Source organism: Cydia strobilella, chromosome 12 (genome assembly GCF_947568885.1).
Source record: "Cydia strobilella chromosome 12, ilCydStro3.1, whole genome shotgun sequence".
Classification (NCBI taxonomy): Eukaryota; Metazoa; Arthropoda; class Insecta; order Lepidoptera; family Tortricidae; genus Cydia; species Cydia strobilella.
The window spans coordinates 6,756,553-6,766,487 of NC_086052.1; the positions used below are offsets into that span (position 1 = coordinate 6,756,553).

At 35.5% G+C, this 9,935-nt stretch overlaps 1 protein-coding gene across 1 annotated transcript; it reads left to right on the plus strand.

Annotated features, from left to right (window-relative positions):
• The first annotated feature begins 54 nt into the window (after positions 1-54).
• On the plus strand, positions 55-7,768 carry LOC134745989 (uncharacterized). Its single transcript, XM_063680154.1, has 6 exons — positions 55-238; positions 689-841; positions 1,094-1,217; positions 5,190-5,310; positions 5,829-6,016; positions 7,633-7,768. Exons 1-5 carry the CDS (start codon positions 71-73, stop codon positions 6,013-6,015), a joined length of 753 nt encoding a protein of 250 aa, XP_063536224.1. The 5' UTR covers positions 55-70; the 3' UTR covers position 6,016; positions 7,633-7,768.
• Positions 7,769-9,935: the final 2,167 nt, after the last annotated feature.

The window sequence follows — 9,935 nt, forward strand, 5'->3', positions numbered from 1 at the left end:
AAAAAACTAGGCTCTGAAACAAAATAAAAAATCACATGAAGTTTTTTTTAGGGTTCGCAAGCGGTTCCGAATGCGAAACATCGGCACCGCTCCATTACTAGTGCATTGTGGAACCAAAGCCCCGTGGCAAATCGTCGTAAACAAGCAGCGCAACGATTGTGAATGTGGCTGCGAACATGAATTGGGTGAACGGCATGACGAGGTTGAGCTGATGGTGGAACCCTGGAGCTCGACTTCGGTAAGACTGATGTTTGAGATATATTTTACGTTTTAGTCTGATTAACCAATTTTGTCAGTAGAAAAAGGCGCGAAATTCAAATTTTGTATGGGAGGTCGCCGATATCATTACAAAACAGCAAAATATAAAAATTTTAACTTGATCTGTCAAGTACATTGTATATAATGCAATGTTATTTATTTATATATATTATATATAGTAAATATGTATATTATATTTGTATATATGTGATTATATGTCATTTTTATTTTATTTTTGCTGTTGTATTTGTAGCACCGCCCACAATCTCTCTGCTTAGCCTTAAGGTTGACTGGTAGAGTATGCCTTATGGCATTAAGTCCACCTTTTGTACTGTAAGGTTTTTTCTTTTGTGCAATAAAGATTAAATAAATAAATGTTAATACATTGCTTTTGATAACAATGTTATTTCTGCTAACATTTTCATTTAAGATGTGCGTAGAGGTCGCGGTGGATACCGCAGAAATGTGGCCGATTGTTGAAGAGGCAAATGGCGTCGACAAAAAGTGCATACTCTCGAGCTACCCTCCTAAACGTGAGGTCACCGGTCAAGTGGTGTTCTCCTGCGAGGAAGGGATTTTGGAGGTCAGTGGATCATAACACCAGCCAATAATAAATACTACCAGGCCTTAAACTACAATAAAAACAGTATCTTGATGCATGGAATAGACAAAAGTGAGATTATGATGCCGTCTTTGCGCTTTCTAAGTAGGAAGGTGCGGCAAAGCGCACAACAGGCGAGAAAGATGGGGTTCTGTTTCCACTTGTCTAATTTCGTTTTTAAACAATTACGAATCAATTGACAAATATTAATAGTTATTTTATTTATGTCTCAAGACGTTGCCACTGATACTAGATGTGGACTTTCCCCGCCTGTCTCTCGAGCCGGAGGCAATTGATTTCGGATTCGTCACTCACGGAGACACACGGAAGACATACTTTTCAGTATGGCATTCAAGCCGTAAGTTAACATTATATCTCCATAATTTTTGTTTGTCATTATCTACATACTCGACCATTGTATTTCTTTATTTAGATAAAAATATTGGCTCATGCATAGCCAATAGTTTTTAGCTGCCACCATAACTATCTAAAAGCGACACCTGCGTCTGCCAACGATAACTTAAATCACATGAATGGAGATAAATATTTGACATCCGAATGAATATTGCACATGCACGTGCGAGTATAAAATAAAATTCCACTGTAAATTGCTTGGATTCGATTTAGCGTAACGGAGGTAACCGGAGTGCAGAATAGATATATTATATCCTCAATAACTACGGTTAAATATAACTGCTTCACTCTATCTCATTCCAAATGTTCCAATTGAGAAAATCGGTGAATAGGTCGTCAACTAAGGTATAGCCAAGTTTACTTAAAAGTGTACCTACTTTCTTGTTAGTCTCATAATCAAAGTTAATGACATTCCATACATCTGAGGATACCACAAAGAAACACAGATAACAAGTTTCAGAAATTACCTCACCTTCGACACAAAGCCAAAGTCACAACACAATTATAAGTTTGTAAACGTTAAATGAAGTTTCTAATTTTAGTCGAACCACGTGAAAATTTAGTAAATCTTAATATCCCCGAGGAATGTTCCATGAACCTCATTCAGAATTAAAGTTCGTTCAGGTTTTCAAGGCAACAGAGGTGACTAGGGTTCATTTTGTAAGATTATACAACTGAACATACAATATATTATGCAACTGTTGTTTTTTTTTACTTCTAGGCAAATATCTACAGATGTAGTGCATAATTGTTTTTCATCGTATTTTCTCGGAAACTTTCGTATTTTTTATGCTAGTTCAGTCAATATCAGTACTGTTTGTACCGAGAGTGACTGAAATACCAAGACACGTTCGTAAATTTCCGTGAAAATATGATGGAAAATAATTATGGACTACATCTTTACAAACAATTATTTACTTTGATTTTATTTATAATTTTAGGTGTTTGCTGTCTTAGAAAAAATATTTTGTGCAACGGTACATACTTAATTAGGTTTTAGAATTCTCGGGCCTGTCTTTACAAAACTCAATTACGTTTCGTTTTGTAACTTCGGCCCTTGAATTTAAAGAACCCTTATTATATACCTGTTGTACAAAATACTATTAAACAAGTCTTTAAGAATTGTTTATGATTCAGTGATTAGACAAAAGATGTTACCTACGATCGTATACTTTAGCAGATAGTAATGATACAAATAAATATAAAACTGGTGCATCCTAAAATAATATGTTAATATGTCGCAGACCGTTAATTAGGGATTTATGACGGCTGCGTCCATACCTTCTTTCTCCGCCTATGTTATATGCTTGAGTGTGTTTGGCTGCGACACAGTGACTTATTTTATTTGAATGACCCGAACAGCTGCTTTAATGGATTGATTGCTGGCTGATTCTGATGACAGCCCGAAAGGGACCGAGAGAGGTTCCTGAGAGGAACCGTCAGTCAAATTTGAATTGGAAAGTGTCGCAATCTCACTACATTCCTATAATTTATATTTTTATGAATTGTATCGTTTTAGCTATGGCATTCATCGAGTATCATTAATCTACGTGATCGTTCATCTATCTCCGATAAATATATGTTTAAAAACATAAATTTCTATACATCGCTAATTTATAAATTATATTATAATTTTTTTAACTTTTCAGTATTTGTGTGTTTCCTAAATTATTCGTATGTTACCCATATCCTTTTACATTCTAAATTCCCTGTATCCCCTGTCACCCGTACAATTATTTCGGAGCCAGGGTGGTAATTTACGAGTGCCTTAAATTTTTAATCGCTCCTGTGACACCTTTTTCTCGACAAACGGCATGATTTCTCATTGACTAGGGGAGAGTAGCAGAGCCTACCGATCCTTAGGATACCAGTAAAGTTTACATCAAGATCCTTTACCATAGAGAATACATATTATAGACTTATAGACTTATTGTACTTATTTTGGTGTTTGACGATCCTTTTGTGAATTCTTATTATTAAGTTTGACATATCTATAATAATTCAATGTTTTTAAGAATAATAATAACTGCATCAATAAATTGCTCTGATATTTAGATTAAGGTAATATTTAAAACTTGACAATTTAAAAGTGCTTGTTGCTAGGCCTATTTGAATAAAGATTATATTGACTTTGACTTTGACTTAGACTAGCCTCTCAGTACAAACATGGTTTTCAAAAAACAGTCCATTATTATTATTTTATTTATTTAATAAAATACAGAGTATTCATACAATAATCATAGCCCCGCAAAACTCAAAAATGAGTTTGACTGTGGGGTCATCAGTCTCTAGATACATATGTACTTAACTTAATTTTATAGTCGTGCAATTACTACAAAATATTGAGGTAGTGTATTTTTAACATAGATTTAAATTTAGACTTCTTATTTTCACATCTTATGGCTTCGGGCAAACTATTAAGCAAATATGGAATTCTTTTCCTAAGGGTTCTATCCCTGTAGTAGTTATTAATTCTAGGAACGCATAGTTTGCCTGAAGTCACAGCCTTTGTGATGTAAGTGTGATTAACTGGTGTTAATGCATCCTCTGAGTTAAGCTCCTGCCGGCCATGGTTATTGATCGCAAGTAGGTATTTATGTTTTAAACTGACAGGTAAGATATTGCAAATTTTGAATAGAAGTCTGTAGTTACCTTTACATTTGAGTTTAGTTTTATGGTTAACAAGTAATTTTAAAAATCTGATCTGCATATTTTCTAATTTATCGATATTGGTCTTAGTTGTGAGTCCATAGCTGTCAAGAGCATAGCTCAGTATTGAATCTACAAGTGACATGTATAAACATCTAAGTGTGCTAATAGGAACTTTAAATTTTAAGTGAAAGAATTTACCTAATAAAACTAAGTTTTTCATAAATAAAATTAACATGATATGACCAGGAGAGGTGCTCGTCTACTTTGATTCCAAGGTAAGTAATACATTCTACTTGTTGTATAGGTTCACAGTTACAGTTATATTTGTTTAGATGAAAGCAGTGAAAAGTATGGGCATACAATTTGGAAGGGATATTCTTGATTGGTAAATACGGTGAATGAATTAGTAAGAACTTGGTTTTATTGGAGTTGAGAACTATCCCATTGTCGTGAGACCACTTAACGATATAAGTATTACACTGAGTTTTCCCTTCTCCGCTCCCAGTGTATTAGCCAATACACAATTTCCTGCTATTAAAAAAAACTGGTAAGTAAAAATGTACCTTATTTTAAGCAAATAAAGAATATTTATTTATTTTATTTATTTAATGTTATTTAGCTAAAACAATATAATACCGTCAAACCTCTTGGTTGACATTACGATATTTGGCGTTGTCAAACCGTGCCCTGTATGTACAATTGGGTTCATCTGAGCGATTGTCTCGGCAAGCATTTGTAATGACAGTCCCGAATGAAATGGTGGTGGTTGAATAATACGAGTATACGACGCAATGGTTTTAGGGATGAATGAGTGCTGAGAGGAGGTGTAATAAAGTCGTTTATTTTTACTCGTCGTACATTTGTTTACTGAGGTTTAAAACTGTTTAAGCATGGCAAATATATAGCTGGTCTGATGGTTAGCGTTTACCGTAAATAGACACTTTTATCCCCAGGAGTGATACATATTGTGTTTTCAAACCTTAAAACATGTACAAGCCTTTATTTGAGAATTCCACATACATCTCTTGAGATCACCTAAGCAGGCCATACAACATCCAAACTTCCAAAGTATTCGCGGAATAAAATTCCCCAGAATAGATACCGCATTGTGCACGACAATTTAGTTTCCGTAGTGTGAAGATGAACAGTGTGCAACAGCGTAGTTCGGTGGTAGAATTCAGCCATAAGAATAATCCCAGTTTTACCGACCGTTAGTTCACTGAGTTTTGTTAGCTCACCGACTCTATAACTAATGTTGTTACAGTAAGCGCGACCATCACACTAGGTGTGATGTGGCACGGTAGCGCGAAGCTGCGGCTTTATCCTCGCCACTTGCGCGTCGCCCCGGGGAAACGCGAACATGTCTACCTCCAGTATACTGCTGCGTGAGTATCAAGAATATGCCAAATATGGTAATTACCTTCACCATGCACAAAAGCCTGATTTAAACAATACTTATAATATACAATAAACAGTCAGATACGAGTCACTTCTGTCTTACGCCACTACGACGCCACTGTAGTGTTATTCTTTATAACTAGTCCTTCGAACCTTGAGTTCCTTTAAGAAGCATAGGGAGTGCGATCGACCTAATTTCAATGTTTTTAGGGTTCCGTACCCAAAGGGTAAAAACGGGACCCTATTACTAAGACTCCGCTGTCCGTCTGTCCGTCTGTCACCAGGCTGTATCTCATGAACCGTGATAGCTAGACAGTTGACATTTTCACAGATGATTTACTTCTGTTGCCGCTATAACAACAAATACTAAAAACAGAATAAAATAAATATTTAAGTAGGGCTCCCATACAACAAACATGATTTTTTTGCCGTTTTTTGCGTAATGGTACGGAACCTTTCGTGCGCGAGTCCGACTCGCACTTGGCCGGTTTTTATTCCTTGTCAGATGGACAGGCGCCCCTGTACCAGTAGAAGGCTGCGTCCGCATAGCGGCAGCCGCCGGCGCGGGTGCGTGGTGCCGCGGTGCGCTGTACGTGCGCGCTCAGCCCGCTCGCGACGCTAAGTTTAGCCAGGAGGTTCACGACCACACGGATCAATGGAACCTGTGGCCCCCGTCACTGCCTCGGTTGTAAGGTAAGTTTTTTCTCCTATCCGTTTCTAGGGTGCAAGTGAGAGCGCGGCCCGTGCGCGATCTAAGCTTAGCCAGGAACCAGGAGGTGCACCTGTGGCCCTGCCTTGGTTGTGAGGTAAATCATCAATCTTGTTAAGGCGTGTTTTTCGTGGCGTGCTAGATCTAACTTTAGCAAGAAATACACTTGTTAAAATCTTACGACTTAAGCTATACACATATATTATACTAAGAACCCTAATTATTAAACTGAAATAAATGTCATATACGAAGGAAAAAATGACCAAAGCCTCCAGTGTCCAGAGCTGGAATCGAACCAGCGTCCCCCGTTTACCGGACAGGTGCCTGAACCGCTCGGCTATCCGGTCACCCGGTCCGGTCCGGTCCGGTACCCTAATTATTATTACTTAGATATAAAATATTGAAATAGGTAAACCAAAAAAGAAAATATTAACCCCATCGGCACACAAATATTAGACTGTAATTTGTTTGAGACCACGGGGACAACGCCGTCCTCGAAACGCTACAGGTAAATTTAAAAACTTAATTACACGCGATTAATTCCCGTTCGGGTAGATAATAATGTAATTTGTTTGTTTATTCAATAAATTAAAAAAAAAAGCGTAAGTTCACTCGATGATTGTTGTGATCATAAACCGAGGTTTATTGTTTAACTTTTCTGAAGATCTGAACAACGACCGGCCGTATGCAGCTCTCATCCAACAGTGCCTTGCAATATTGACCAGATCATTCGACTGCCTTGTTCGGGAACTTCGTTACGGCAGTGCACATAATATATAAAAAAAATTAAAAACCTGTAACATTTTTATTTAAGTATGCTTTAAACAACACAAACCAAACCTATCTTGTGTTTTGGACAAGAACTTAATTAAAATGTAGACAGAATTTCTGGCAAACAGAGCCCTCATTCTCAAATTAACACTTAAATTATCAAAATGATATCGAAAATTGGTTCCGTAAATTAGATAGACTTAGGTCACATGAGTGGGAGTCCAGAGTAGATTTTAGTCAGGAAACTCTGTATTTATAGGTAGATGGTAACTTGTTATCACATAATCCTTGTTACCACAGGGTAACAAGGATTTTCCTTACCAAATTTCGATTTGGGCAGAATAATCCTAATCTCTTCCGATATAAATTTTGCGCCGACTTATCCGGTATAAATTTCACTGCTATTTTTATACTTCATAAATATCGCAAGAAATTTTAATGCAATAAAAAGTTTTAATTGAAAAACAGAAAATTGTCTTGTTGGGCTAACATGTGATGTTGACAACGATACACTGATGTGGGTATCTAACTTGTATTACATTAGTACTGAATATTCGTTTCAGTATGCAGCTACTGCTATAAAAACAATAAAAGAAAGCAGTCATGAAAGAGCAACCAATCTGTCTTGCTGTGCTGAATATTACGATAGTAAAGAAGCAGAAAATGGAACAATTCATTTGCAATTTCCTTAACATCAAAGTTTCGTTGCAACTGAATACTACTTCTTTTTAAAATTTTATTGTAGATACAGTTGATGAAGAACGCTTTATAAGTAAGTGATTTGATTTACATAATCAATATTTAACAACTTATATTAACTTGTTTCTAGATCGCGGTTTTTGCGAAGATCTTGAACGAACACAGTGGAGAATTAAAACTAAAGCTTCGTTGAAAGCAGATTTCTATCTTTTTAACTTTACTGTCCTATATTTTATAAAATGTTTCAATAAACGTCGCTATCACTACTAATAAGATGTTTTTCGTTTCGTACTATGGTACTAAAAATATTTGTCTCGTACGAGCACGGAGATGGTGGCATTGGCATATATGTTTCTGGTTGGCGCTGTACGCTGCGTAGGTCGTCAATTTGTATGAGAAAACAGTAACAGTTTCTTTAAAACTGTAAACGATAGACGAATTGCCAATTTTAGGATTTCATTTTTGTTGGCTGATAGGTTGTTGTAAAAAGTCTAGAAAGGGGATATACATTCTACCCGCGACATCGTCTGCGTAGACAAAAACTATCCTGTGCTTGCCCGGGACTCATATTATCACAGTGCAAAATTGTATCCAAATCAGTTAAGCGGTTTACGAGAATAGAGATAACAGACAGTTACATTCACATTTAAAATATTAGTAGGCAGTTGACGACGATGAAACTTCAGTAGACGCAAGTTAATACACGTCGGACAAAAACATATTTGAAAACTGTTAGCCCAGTAACAGTTGTTAGTTGAGTCAGTTAGTTAAGTCATGATATTAAATAAACTTGGAATCAAGTTCAATACATGTAAATTCCGGGCATTAGAGTAATTCCGGAACAACCGGAATTCTCGTACAATAGTTCCGTGCACTATTCTACAATGGGTACACTAAGCGAGTACCTATTTAATTAAACCCCTTATCGGGCGTTAATAGCGCTTCATTGTGACCGGAAAATCAGTTCCAAATAATATCGGAAACTTTAAAAAATCTAGCTTGAAGTACACGCCGGTAAGCTCAGACTCATTTAGGGGTTCATGCATTGATAACCGGTCCAATAAATAATCAGATTTGGAAATTGAAACATAACACGGATTCGTATTTTTTGGCTTTTTGGGTGTTTAGGTTTTATAATCGTGTTTTTCTTTAATAATAATTCATATGAAATTTTGACATAACTTCATATCAAAACAGCTTTTCAAGACCTTTAAGTACAAGAATCTTAGGAATCTTAACATCAATCTATTCGCGAATTCCGAGCTTCAGGAAAAGATTGGTTATTCCGGAGGGTTCCGATCACCGGATTTATTTATAGGATTAGCCCACAGATCACGTAGTACTAAAGGGAGCATTAACCCTTATCTTGGCAAAGCTCAAAATATTTTAAGTTTTTTGTGACCTTATGATCCTACTAGACTATTAAAAAATAATTTAAAAAATCTAAGGTTTTCCAGTTTCGGAAAATCATATATATCATATTTTAATACAATACCAATCCCTGGACCAACTAGTTGCCTACTTTTTAGAAGAAAAATGTGAATTTTAATAAAAATAAAACATGCAATGCAACAGAAATCATCGTTTATTGTTATTAAATCGCAATCTTAGCATAAAATGGCTATTTCCACCTGTAAAAATAAATGGCGTCTACGAATATCTGATCACATGTAGAATTTTTTTATCCTGTAGAGATTAGAAAAACACGTTAACAAAAAGTTTTGTAAAATAGGGAAGTAAACAAATAATTGTAATACTAAAAAAAAACCTTTTTTTTACTTAGGGGGCATTTTTTGGCATAGTTATATTTGGCGCGCTACGGTCTACGGCGTAGCAAATACGGCTACAGCGTACGAATGTACAGTTAAAATAATATATATTATTTTACGTTAAAACAATCAAAGTTCACTAACAAAATAGTATGATAACTAATATGACATTATTTGAAACATGTTTTGCAACCCACAAGTACAAAAAAATAAAAATATAAATAAATAGACAACAACTTGGCAACGTATTAAATGTAATACACATGTACTTTTATGATTTCTTGGCAATGTATCAAATATAATACATAACAGTTTTATGTAAATATTCTGTGTGTTAAATGTTTTTAAATAGGGCAACTATGTAAATCCTAACACACTAACAGATAGTAAGTGCATTAAAATGCAAATTATGCAAAAATATATACTAATCTAAGAAATAAATTCAAAAATTACAGTACGAAACGAGATTTGTTGTTTTTGCTGCACTATGTTGATTACTAATTCATTTGCAATGGCACTTGTGTGCATCATTTTTTGATATAATAAAGGAGGGTTCGACATGTTTATAGCAGAATTATTTTGTTAAGTAATGAAATGAACCTGCTAGATTTTTTTATGTTCCATGTATCACGAATGTTACAATGCCAAGATAACCCTTAACCAC